This window comes from Budorcas taxicolor, chromosome 11 (genome assembly GCF_023091745.1).
Source record: "Budorcas taxicolor isolate Tak-1 chromosome 11, Takin1.1, whole genome shotgun sequence".
Classification (NCBI taxonomy): domain Eukaryota; kingdom Metazoa; phylum Chordata; class Mammalia; order Artiodactyla; family Bovidae; genus Budorcas; species Budorcas taxicolor.
This window is the reverse complement of record NC_068920.1, coordinates 165,160,476-165,172,203: the sequence shown is the minus strand read 5'-3', so window position 1 is coordinate 165,172,203 and position 11,728 is coordinate 165,160,476. Positions and strand designations below refer to the sequence as shown.

The 11,728-nt window shown below is 64.4% G+C and overlaps 2 protein-coding genes across 2 annotated transcripts; both read right to left on the bottom strand.

Annotated features, from left to right (window-relative positions):
* Positions 1-4,800: 4,800 nt before the first annotated feature.
* Positions 4,801-6,181, bottom strand: LCNL1 (lipocalin like 1). Its single transcript, XM_052649793.1, has 4 exons — positions 6,083-6,181; positions 5,630-5,769; positions 5,051-5,124; positions 4,801-4,919 (listed from the first exon to the last, which is right to left on the bottom strand). Exons 1-4 carry the CDS (start codon positions 6,179-6,181, stop codon positions 4,801-4,803), a joined length of 432 nt encoding a protein of 143 aa, XP_052505753.1.
* An 858-nt stretch (positions 6,182-7,039) lies between these two features.
* Positions 7,040-10,063, bottom strand: PTGDS (prostaglandin D2 synthase). Its single transcript, XM_052649269.1, has 7 exons — positions 9,891-10,063; positions 9,052-9,191; positions 8,869-8,945; positions 8,392-8,508; positions 8,147-8,248; positions 7,523-7,548; positions 7,040-7,179 (listed from the first exon to the last, which is right to left on the bottom strand). The coding sequence occupies exons 1-6, from the start codon at positions 10,002-10,004 to the stop codon at positions 7,523-7,525; spliced, it is 576 nt and encodes a 191-aa protein (XP_052505229.1). The 5' UTR covers positions 10,005-10,063; the 3' UTR covers positions 7,040-7,179.
* Positions 10,064-11,728: the final 1,665 nt, after the last annotated feature.

The window sequence follows — 11,728 nt, the reverse complement described above, 5'->3', positions numbered from 1 at the left end:
TGTTATTGATGTTTCTCCTAGCAATCTTGATTCCAGCTTGAGTTTCAATTAGCTTGGCATTTCTCATGATGTACTCTCAATATAAGGTAAATAAGACAATATACAGCCTTGATGTCCTCCTTTCCTAATTTTGAATCAGTCTATTATTCCTCGCCCATTCTAACTGTTGCTTCTTGACCTGCATACAGGTTTCTCAGGAGGCAGGGAAGGTGGTCTGGTATCCCCATCTCTTTCAGAATTTTCCAGTTTGTTGTGATCCACACAATCAAAGGCTTTAGCATAGTCAATGAAGCAATAGTAGATGTTTTTCTGGGATTCTCTTGCCTTTTCTATGATCCAAAGGATGTTGGCAATCTGATCTCTGGTTCCTCTGCCTTTTCTAAAACCAGCTTGTTCTTGATTCACATACGTTTGAAGTCTAGCTTGAAGGATTTTGAGCATTACTCTGCTAGCATGTGAAATGAGTGCAATTGTGAGGTAGCTTGAGCATTCTTTGGCATTGCATTTCTTTGGGATTCGAATGAAAACTGACCTTTTCCAGTCCTGTGGCCATTGCTGAGTTTTCCAAATTTGCTGGCATATTGAGTGCAGCACTTTCACAGCATCATCTTTTAGGATTTGAAACAGCTCAGCTGGACTTCCCGCACCTCCACTAGCTTTGTTCGTAGCAATGCTTCCTGAGGCCCACTTGATTTCACACTCCAAATGGCTGACTCTAGGTGAGGGATCGCACATTGTGGTTATCTGGGTCATTAAGACCTTTTTTTGTACAGTTCTGTGTATTCTTGCCACTTCTTAATATGGAAGCTCCTGACTCCCTTTTAAATATGGTTTCTATTTATGAATCTTTACATTTCCTCCTGTGGAGATGTTTCTCTGAAAGCATTGCTGATCAACTGGCAGGTTTTTGTTTTTGTTTTCCGGAGACAGCAACTTTCCCCCTTGACGCCAGGGAGGACCCTTCCTGGATATCGTGTCCCTCGGGACAGGGAGCGTGTACATATGGAGATCTCTTCAGGTCAAATTCAGGTAACAGAACGGGCCGGGCGGGGTGCTCAGAAATCTCCTGTCGGAAGTCTGTGTCTTAGAACAGTGGATGCAGAAGGGCACACTTGAGCCGGAGAGAATTAAACAAGCACTCTGGGGAGACATGGCTGATGCAAGAATTAAGGTGTGGGGGAGTGATTCTGGATTATACATAATTTGACTTAAACTTTACGCTAATTAGAGCAGCCTGTCTTATGGCCTGTCAAACATGCACTGTGTATCTGCTTTAACACAATGAGGAGGAAGGGGAAAATGCATTACCTGATTGCTTAGAATGTCCACTCTGAGTACAGGGATAATTGCCACCTCCTGCCCCTTCCTCCCCAGCGACAGTGCTATACTCCTTGGAAGATGAGAGTCCCTTCCCAGACACCAAGGTCATGCTGGCTTGCTGTGCACCTGCTGACCTGTCTTCAGACCTTGAGAAAATGCATCCCTGTCGTGTTGGGTGTTTGTTGTTCTGACAAGATATAGAGCTGTGGTTCAGGCATCCACACTGGACCCAGGTGGCCATTGTGGATGTGGTTTCAGACAGCTCCTGCCTCGCTGGGAACTTGAATGTTTTAAGCTGGATCAGACTTTGCTAGCCACAACCACCTGCGACCTTATGGTCTCAAGGTCTCTGCTTGCAGCTGTGTGTTTTGGACCCCACTGATTCTTGCCCTACAAACAGCCTTCCTCCTTGTCAGCTTCTATCCCAATTCCTGACAGTTTATGTATCTTTGCAGTGTTTGCCTGTCTAAACATCCCTCCTCATTTTGCAGCCTGGGGAGCACAATTCAAGTGCTTCTTAAGTCTGGGCCTTCTGCTCTACAGCCCTCAGGTCAGCTCAGATGAAACTCTTCTGTCCCTATGGTCAACGTGCATCTTCAGTAGGTCAGCTCAGATGAAACTCTTCTGTCCCTATGGTCAACGTGCATCTTCAGTAGGTCAGCTCAGATGAAACTCTTCTGTCCCTATGGTCAACGTGCATCTTCAGTAGGTCAGCTCAGATGAAACTCTTCTGTCCCTATGGTCAACGTGCATCTTCAGTGACCAGTCCAAGCTGATTCACAAGGAGAGCTCGACAGAAAGAAAAGACACAGTTTAAGGGAAAAAAAGAGAGACGGTTGGGGACTCCCCTGACAGTCCAGGGGCTTGGGTTTGGTCCCTGGTGGGGGAACATGCCATGTGGCGTGGCCAAAAGCAGAGAGGAGGTCTAGGAGGAGGTTTGGGAGGAGCCCCTGTGATTCCTCGGAGCCCGGTGCTGGGGGTTGGGAGGATGTTGGAAAGACTGGTTAGAGGCTGAAACTGAAGGCTCCTGAGTGCTTAGGCGTGGAACGATCTTTTTCCCAGTGACCGGGCTCTTTGTAATAATACCGGTGGCGTCAGCGGAGGGGGCCCTTGTTGGCCACCCAAGGTGTTTGGCCTTTGCTCTCTTGAGGGGACCCACGGGCCGGTTGTGGGCTGAGGAGTGGCGCGCTGACCGCGACACGTGCAGCCTTGGGCCCCGGGTGGGCAGCTGGCTGAAGGCTGCCCCCTTGTGGCCAGAGCAGGGCGTGCAGGACTGGGCCCATCGGCAGGCGCCGGGGATGTGGCCCTGCCGGGTCCAGAGGGCCGCGAGGGCAGGCTGCATCTCCCCGCCCCACAGTGAGTCCCCGCTCTTAGGCGATTTCCAGGCCATCTTCTCTCGGTCTGTGTGGAAGCCGAATGTCAACCAACGAACCAGCCGATCAACTGGGAATTCCCTGGCGGCCCAGCGGGTAGGACTTAGCGCTTTCACTGCGGGGGCCCTGGGTGTGCTCCCTGCCCGGAGAGCGAAGTTCCCACAAGCTGGGGTCTCGACCAAGGGGGCTGGCGGAGAGCACGCTGAATAGACCAACCGGTTCATCGCCAGTCCCTCTCTAGATGCCTGTCTTGTGGGCAGCTGGCATCTTAGGTGGGAGGGGCCAGCTCTCTGCGCCTTCATACCTACTGCCTGCCTCTGCGGGACAGGTGTCAGGCTGGGGGCAGGGGCAGACGGGACAGGTCCCACCCTTGTGGTGCCCACAGCGGGTCAGAGCCTGGCCGGCTGGCCGGGCAGCAGCGGCACCGGTGGGGGTCCCGGTGTGCAGGGGTGAGGGGCTGTCTGGGGCTCCTGGGACGTGGGGGCTCTTCCTCCCAGGGATCGCGCTGCCCGGAAGGGCCCAGATGGAGAACGTTAGTCTGGTAGGACAGGGCTGCGTTTCTACTGAAAAACATCCAGCCAGCTGACGAGCAGAAAGGGTAGCGTAGCAAGCTGTCACCCACGGGACCGCGGTCAGCTTTCTACATGTTCACATTGTGCACGACTGTTTTCTGGACGAGTCACATTGCAGATGTCGTGCCATTTTACCCTGAAATGATTTGGGGCCAGCCGTGAAAGGAGAGCACGACTTCCCTCATAAACACAACGGCAGGACAGACATCTGTGGGCAGGCGACAGGGAGAAGGGGTGCTGGAGGGCAGGCCAGGGTGGATGGGGTGCAGGCTCCCCCGGGGCTGTAGGGGGGCCCCGGTGTGGGGGACCCGGGGCCCAAGGAGCCCAGGTGCCTACCGGGCGTGAGTCGGGGGTCACGTTCTCGGGCAGCTGCAGGTCTGCACCCCTGGCCTGGCACCTGGGGTCCGAGGGGGACTCAAGGAAGCCACTGAGATGCCTTGTCCGGCCACCAAAGGAGCCACCTCTCTCGGGCCTAGCTCCTGCCCAGGCGGTGGGCAGGGCTGCCAGGCAAGTGTCCTGCCCTGCCCCTCCAGGCCCCGGAACCAGCTGCGGAGCGCTCCCCGGTGGGGATGGAGCCAGAGCCGCACACTGTCCCTCCCAGGCGGCCCCTCTCGCGGGGCGCCCCCGCCGCGGCCCACCCGGCCCCTCTGCCCCTACGTCCAAGAAAGGCGCGGCAGCGGCTTGTGGAGACTCTTTATTGTGCTGGGGGTGGGGTAGAGAGGCAGCCGCTCCTCGAGGGGCACTGGGCCGCGGGCACCGCCATCACCGCCCGGCTCCAGCTCCTGCGCTGCGTCCCCGCTGGGGTGGGGCTCGCGCCCCTCCCGCTCCGCCCTGCCCAGGGTGGGCGTGGCCTCCCGGGTCTGCGGGGCGCTGGGCAGCTGTGGTCCAGGCCGCCCCCGATCACCTAGGCCAGGACCTCCGCGCACTGGTCTGTGGAAGAGAGCGGGTCCTGAGGAAACGCCCGGCGCCCCCTCCCCACCTCCCCGGGGCAGAGGTCCTGGACCCTTCCCCGAGGGGCCAAGCCCCTCCCCTGCCTGTGACCCCCTCCTCCCTCCCCTGGCCCCCCTGCTGTGGGTCCAGCGCCCGAGGAGCGAGCCTTGGGGCCTCCTGCACGCCCCCAAACCCCAGTCTGGGTCGGGGGTCCTTCTGCCCCTGCAGCGCTGGGCGGCCAGGAGATGGTGCTCACCTGACTTGGGCAGCAGGACGCCCTGGCTGGGGTTCAGGCCCACTTTGGGTGCCAGCTCCTGCATCCTCTGGGCGCCCTCAGGAAACAGCTCTGGGGCCCGGGCTGAGGGCAGGGGCAGCATGAGCAGAGGGGCAGGGCTGGGAGGGAGAGGGGGAGGTGGCACGGGGCTGGGGAGGGGCCCAGGGAGACCCTGGGAGACGCTGGTCTCTCCTGCCTCCCAGTCAGGGCTCGCTGGGGAGGCACACGGGGACACGGAGGAGCGGGCCCCCCAAGGGGCCCCAGAGGAGGCTGCGAAGGGGCCGGGGCGGCGCGGGTGCGGCCCTTCGGGGGGGCGGGTCCCCACCACCCGTCACCCACCGTAGAGCTGCAGCCAGATGTCCTTTGCACCCCCCTTCTGAGTCTCGAAGTACATGACGGCGAAGTGCTTGTAGTCGGTGAAAGCCACCCTGATGTCGGTCTGGGCCATAGCTGGGTGGGGGCGGGAGCGTGCTGAGCTGGGCGCCGGCCTGGACGCCCCCTGCCCATCCCCACGGTCCCCGCGAGCCGGCCCTGCCGCTGCCCCCACCCGCCCGGCACCGCCCGCGACGCGCCTGCCTCACCCACGTTGCTGAACTGCCCGTCCACGGCCCCCTTGGTGAAGGTGCTGTCCGTCTCCTGGCACCCGCCATCGGGCCTGGGAAGGGGACCCCAGCGGCCTGAGCTGCAGCCCCTGCCCACCGCCCAGCCCCGCTGGGTGTCCTGAAGACATTGCCCGACTGCGACAAAAACGGCGGCCGCTCGGCTGCTGCCGACTGCCCCGAGGCCACCTGTCTCCCATCAGATCCACGCTTGATCACACGGGTGCTTTACGCTTCACTTAGAGGAGAGGAGACATCCTGGGGCAGAGGCACACAGCCAGGGGACGCGGGGCCTGTGGGGTCTCCCCGTCTCCCCTCCAGACACCGGCACGCGTGCGCACGCACACACGGACACGGCTCCCCCACACCCTCAGGTGGGGCCCCTCTGAGGAGCAGGTGAGCGGGGCTGCTGTTTCGACGGCCCTGAAGCCTAGCACAGGCGGGGCCTGGCTCTGACCCCCTGATGGGTCGGGTGCACCCCTGCTTCCTCCTGGCTCCCACCTGACCGTACGCTGGTTGGGCCTAAGGCCAGTCCAAGGTGGGACTCCTGGGATCACTTACGTGGGGAACCCAAACTTGATGCCCAGGTTGCCGTTAGCCAAGGAGGTCACCAAGACCACGGGCATCTTCATGTTGTCCTTAGCGTCCAGGAAGCCCTGGTCGTCCGACACCGCCCCAACCACGTACCAGGGGCCCTGGAACTGCAGGAGGACAGGACGAGCTGGGGGCAGCCCTGGCTGCCACATCAAACCTGACCCGAACCTGGGGGACAGCTGCTCTCATCTGGCTGGCAGCCCAGCGAGTAGTGGGGACAGAAATCAGACTTGGGCCTGAGGGGCCTACTGTCCTCTGCACCCCCTGCCCCAAGTCAGCCAGACAGGTGGATGCGGGCTTGGTCCCCTTGAGCTGAGCTTGAACCAGAGTAGGGGCTGGGCTGGGTTCCCTCAGCCCTCTGGCCTGTCTGGTAGAACGCCATCAGACAGAGGCTGCCGGCCCGGGCACGTCCGTGCGCACCTGGCTGGCATCGAAGTCAGCCTGGATGGGGACCTGGGCCTGGCCTGGGGCTGCAGCGAGTAGGGCGAGGGTCCCGCTGATCAGCAGCGTCTGCAGCATCCTGGAAGGCGGCTCTTGCTGACGGCACGGGGCTCCGGAGCAGCAGAGGAGGGTTGGGGTGGCCTCTCCCACTGTGCCTTTATGCCCCTGAGACGCCCTGGGGCGCTGGCCTGCCCGCCTGGGACAGACCCCACCGTGATAGGCTCCGATCGGGTTGCTCCCTGGAGCACTGGCCTGCTGCCTGGGACAGACCCCACCGTGATAGGCTCCGATCCGGTTGCTCCCTGGAGCACTGGCCTGCTGCCTGGGACAGACCCCACCGTGATAGGCTCCGATCGGGTTGCCCTGGCCCAGTGGCCCCCACCAGACCCCGCCCATCCTTCCCAGGGAGGGGGCCGGATGCCCCGGAGCAAGGGGAGGCGAAGGCTTGGCAGGCCCTGTGGGATGTGGCCTCCAGCCCTGGGCTCAGGCAGAGCCTTGGGAAGCCATTCCAAAATCTCACCCTCACCTCTGACCCTCACAACCTGGGGGCCTGGACAGGGCCTGGTGGGCAGGCTGCTGTGGGCACTACGTACGCCTTGTGAGCCAGGGGGCCCAGGACAGGGGCCCAAGTATGGCCACGCCTTGAGGGGGTGGCTGGAGGGGCTGCAGTGGGTGAGATCCGGCTGCATGGAGTGCGTGGGGACACAGTTTCTCTGAGCTGTCCCGGCTTCCGGCCAGCCACCTCTCCCATGCCATCAGGGGCCGAGCTAGTGCGCCCCTACCCGCCCCTCGGGGCATCCTGCAGAGCCAGCCGCTGAGATTTCACAGAGGGTGAAGGGACACCCAGGCCCAAAGCAAAGGGGGGCCTTCAGGTCCCCGGAGAGCTGGCCAGAGCCAGGCCCAACTGCAAGACAGACAGTCAGGAGCCAGGCGCTGACTTGCTTCAGAGTTTATTTTCAGAGCGGGAATAAAGGCTGAGGCGGGTAGGGATAGCGAGGGGCTGAGGCTGGGGTCTCGGGTGTTGCAGGAAACGGCTGAGCAGGGCAGAAGGGCCAGGTCCTGAGAGCCGGACTCACCTGGGCAGGAGAGCGGGACCTGTGCGTGGGGCCGGCCACACGCCCCCCACCCCAAGACCCTAGCCCCCTGCAGCCTCAGGTCGCGAGGGCCCGTCCACTAAGGCCTCTCAGCAAAGGGCACCGGCCTCCCTGCCGTCCCCTGGTCTTCCCACCGCAGTCCTGTCCCGGCCGCCCGCTCCACCTGCTCCCAGTGACCTTGCTGAACCCCAGCGGAGGCCTCTCTGTGAAGCAGCCCTTGTCGGCGGAGGCCAGCCCTCGTGGCAGAGGGGAGGCTGCTGGTGAGCGCGTGTTGAATGAACGAGTGAGGGGCTGCTGGGGGAAGGTGGCCCCCAGCCCCACTCACCTATGTGTGCACCTCCAAGCACTTGTCTGCCAAGAAAGAAGCCCAGGCCTGCGGTCAGTGCCCCAGGCCTGCCCTGCGGCAAGCGTGATCCCTAAACTGCTGACTGTCACCCCCATCACTCCCGCCCCTCCCCCAGGCTCTGTCTACCCCTCCGAAAGGAAGATCCGGCCCCCCCCGCCCCCCGCCCCCGGGCCCAGAGCAGGCTTCCTTGGCAAGGAGGCCGTGGGCACTTCAGGGAGCCTGTGCTGAGCCCCGTGTGGTTGTCCCTGTGTCCCGACGCGGACACCCACCCGTTCACAAGCCCCGTTTCTAGGGCCTGCCCTGCACCCCTCCCAGGCTGGGGCCTTTGCATCCCAGGGGCCGAGCCTGGCCCTGGCACACAGTGGGCGCGTGGTGAATCCGGGGAGGGGGTGTTTCCTGAGGCGTGTCTTCCTGGGCCGGGCCCAGGGACTGCAGACCAAGGTCTCGGTGTGAGGCCAGACCACCCCCGCTCCGGAGGCCGCGCACCAGTCAGTGGGCAGTCTGGCCGGACGGGCTCCACCCCTCGGCCTCCCCCGGATCAGGAGACGGTCTGTCTGCCTCTAATCTGACCTTAATCCCCTCCCGTCAGATTAGCGTGCTCACCAGTCTTGGGCAGGAACACAATGCCTTCCTCTGTGAAGCCCAGGCTCCTGGCGAAGGTGGTGAACTTTTCCTTGACTTCGGCTCTGGGGGTCTGGGTGCGGCCTGGGGCAGTGGGGAGAAGCCTTCGGCCTCCGTTTGTCTGGAGGATCCCCGTTCTGCCCCTGCTCCCGAGCCCAGGGAGCCCCCAGCCGCCCCCACGGGTGGAGCCCCAGGCCAGGCGGTGGGCGCGGCGGGGGGACACTTACTGTAGAGCGTGGCCATGAGGGAGCCCGGCCCCGGGCCCCGGACACTCTCGGTGTAGAGCAGGGCGTACGTCTCGTAGTCCGTCTCCGCCACCGACACCTCGTGGGTGCTGCTCCAGTCTGGAGACCCGGGAGACAGCCCCGCAGGGCCCCGTGTCCCCAAACCAGAAGGGCTCAGAAAATCAGGGGTGCGTGGGACAGCCACAAACCCCGCAGCCACGGCCCTCTGGGGAGGAGAGACGGCCGGGGGAGGCCATCGCAGGCAGGGGCGAGGAGGGCAGGAGCCCCAGGGTGCAGAGCTGCCAGAGGAGCGAGGGGCGCGTGGGGCACAGACGGCTGCAGAGAGAGCCCTTCACGGGGGCTGCTGGGCAGGCCCAGGCCGGCCCTGGCGGGGCAGCCACCCCTCACCCTCCCCTGTACTGCCGGGCAGGGTGTGGCCCAGAGTCCCGGCCAGCAAGCGTCGCTCCTGGCCGCACTCACGAGGGCTGGTGTAGCTGTAGCAGCCTGGGGGGCCGGCCGGCCGCAGCAGTAAGGTCCGGGTCTCACACTGGTCTTTCCTGTGGGCAGGTCATCCTGGGGTCAGGGGTCGGGTGCTGGGGGTGTCCCCAGATTGTGACCCTGCGCCGGGAGCTCTGGGCCCCAGATGCCCGCCCCACTGCCCACCTGAGGAAGGTAGAGGTGAGGTTGAGGCCGCCATCCGCCGCAGGGGCCACCTCAGACTTGCACATGGACAGCGCCTTCTTCTTCTCCAGGAACCAGCTCGAGTTGGAGGCAAGGCCGGAGGTGAACCAGCGTCCCAGGAACTGCAGCAACAGGACCCCATGCCGGTCGGCCGGGACCCTCCGGACCCGCCGGGGCTGGGCGGCGCACCCACCCCGGCCCGCCTCGCAGCCCACCCGGCCCCCCTGCTCCGGCGCGGCCCCGCCCCCACCGCGGGGTCCCGCTCCCGCCGCGGGGGGCGGGCGGCAGGGGTCGCCGGGCCGTCCCTAGAGGGGTCGGATGCGGGCGTGGGGCGCGGAGCTGGAAGACCCGCTCCGACGCGCTCCAGCGACCCCCCGCAGGCCTCTGCGCGCGTGTTCACGGGGCAGGGGCGCGCACCGGGGCGCACCCAGTCCATCGCCATTCCTGGCGCCACCCCGGCTCCTCCGTCATCTGCGCGCTCCCGCACGGAGGTGCGTCCCCAGGCCAGGTGTGGAAGGTGTGCCTGTTTGCCCTGGGCGTCGTGAGCTCGTTGGGCTAACCGGGTTGGGTTAGAGGTGGCGGGCGCGCAGGAGACCCGCGGGTCAGGCGAGCGCGCGCTCCCGCTCACAGGCGCGTCCCTGCCCGTCGGGCTCCTCTCTGTAGGGCTATTCTCTGTCGGTGAATCGCCTGGGGAGGCCTCTCCCGGTCAGCCTCCTCCGGCCGGTCCAGCCCTTCTTTTCTCCTCCCCGCTTCCCAGGGAGAGCACCCCGCTCCCCACGGGCACCATCCTGTCTCTGCACCTGGCAGGAGCCTTCCCTCACCTTGTCCTCTTCGAAGTTGGGCTGCAGGGCGGCCTCGGTGGGGGCTGGGGTCTGCAGGATCCCCAGGACCCCCAGCAGGAGCAGCCCCATCCACGGCCTGTTCGGAGTGGCCATTTTCCCAGAACCGGGCCGGCGGTACAGGCAGAGAGACAGGCGGGAGGCAGGGAGGCCGCCCGGAGACCCCTATTTATAGGCCCGGCTTGGCCTCCGCCCAGGCCCAAGGACAGCCCACTGCAGGCTCGTGACGCGGCAGGGGACAGGGCAGCGGAGTCCAGCGGCGGCCTCGCCCCCCACGGGGCTGCTTATGTAAGAGGCACTGACTGGGACAGCCTGGGCCTGCCCCCCGGGCTGAGCTGGGGGGGCAGAGGCCCCCGCATGGCAGGCCCCTCCTCCACCCTGGGAAGGTCCACTCCAGCAGCCTGGTTGGGGCAGGGGGCAAGTGCCTTGGTGCTGCCCTGCCTCTGGGGCCTCTGGTCACTTGAGTCCCCTCACAAGCCCTGCCATTGTTCTGTGTCCAAGCCTGCAACCCTGGGGCGACACAAGGCCCTGTTTGCACTGCCTGAGTTTCGTCCCGGAAGGCCCAGCAGGCCAGGGGGCGATGGGAAACTTGGGCCAAAGGAAAGAAGCCAAAGCTCCCCCCAGAGTGGAGCCGGAGGGCCTGGTGTGCAACACAGCGTCCCCGGAGACAGCTGGCGGGGTCTGGCTGGGGGCCCCCGGGGCGTCCTTCCCGGCCTCGGGCCCATGGCCTTGGGCAGAGGTCCATTCCTTGCGCCTGCACACCTACACAGCTCCACACCTGCACAGCTCCACACCTACACAGCTCCACACCTACACAGCTCCACACATACACAGCTCCACACCTGCACTCCACACCTGCACTCCTCCACACCTGCACACCTGCACAACTCCACACCTGCACAGCTCCACACCTGTAGTGGCCCCACCCTGCCTGTCCTATTACCTGGGGTGCCAAGCTGGTGGCTCCCCCGGGGCCAGAGGATATGAGGCTCCCCCCCCCCCGGAAGAGAGAGCCGTCTCCCCCCAGAGGCCTCCCTGGGTTGACAGGCTGTCTTTGAGGTCCTGGGCCCTGTTCAAATCTGGCAAGTGTCCCCTGTCCCTCTGGTCCTGACCAAGGCCACCCCTATTAGCTGGGGCCTCAGCACAGGACTGAGTGGGGTCAGCAGCTGTGAGCAGCAGTGAGTGGGTGGGTGCGCACACCTGGGGTGGGGGCTGGGGAGGTGAGGCTGGGGAAGGAAGTCCCGAGCGTGGTGCAGACACAGGGGACATGGCTGTGGCTGGGGGACACAGGAGCTGGCGCACACCCCGGGCCCAGCCCACCACGGGATGCAGCCCCTGTCCAGTGCTTGGCACCTTCCGCCCGGAAGCTGGATACTTGGCAGCCCGGCCTCTGGCTTTGGACCGGACCCAGGGCTGTCCGGAAACCACGCGGAAGGGGAGGCGTGGGCCGGGTCAGCTCCCTGAATGGAGCCAGCGCGGGCCCTGCCACCCACCTCGCAGGGGCAGGATGGCGGGCCCCAGGCCCACAGGGGTCCTAGTAAGGGTTGAGTGCCCAGCCAGACCCCTGCTGTGGGGGCCCCGCCCCTGGAGGATGGCCCAGGATCCCAGAGCACAGAGTCTTTTGGGCGGCACCACGAAGAGGGCCCCCTGCCTCCTCAGTGGCGCCAGGGCTGGCGGGGGCCGGCCCCGGAAGAGGCCAGTGTGGGGGAGCCGGCACAAGAGGCTGGAGGCGGGCCGAGGGGACCCCCACTGCTCTGCCCTGGCCTCCCATGCACCCTGCCCCTCCGCATGCTCAAGGCCGTGGGGGGACAGTCTGTCAG

What these genes read in the sequence shown, in the direction of transcription:
- LCNL1 (XM_052649793.1), bottom strand. Translation starts at nt 6,181, where the DNA reads ATGCTGCAGACGCTGCTGATCAGCGGGACCCTCGCCCTACTCGCTGCA. An exon ending in ATCAAGTTTGGGTTCCCCAC is followed by an intron (nt 5,125 to 5,629) that starts GTAAGTGATCCC and finishes TCCCCTTCCCAG; the next exon opens with GCCCGATGGCGGGTGCCAGG. An exon ending in CGGGCAGTTCAGCAACGTGG is followed by an intron (nt 4,920 to 5,050) that starts GTGAGGCAGGCG and finishes GCCCCCACCCAG; the next exon opens with CTATGGCCCAGACCGACATC.
- PTGDS (XM_052649269.1), bottom strand. Translation starts at nt 10,004, where the DNA reads ATGGCCACTCCGAACAGGCCGTGGATGGGGCTGCTCCTGCTGGGGGTC. An exon ending in CTACAGCTACACCAGCCCTC is followed by an intron (nt 8,509 to 8,868) that starts GTGAGTGCGGCC and finishes CCGGGTCTCCAG; the next exon opens with ACTGGAGCAGCACCCACGAG. An exon ending in TGTGTTCCTGCCCAAGACTG is followed by an intron (nt 7,549 to 8,146) that starts GTGAGCACGCTA and finishes CTTTCTTGGCAG; the next exon opens with ACAAGTGCTTGGAGGTGCAC.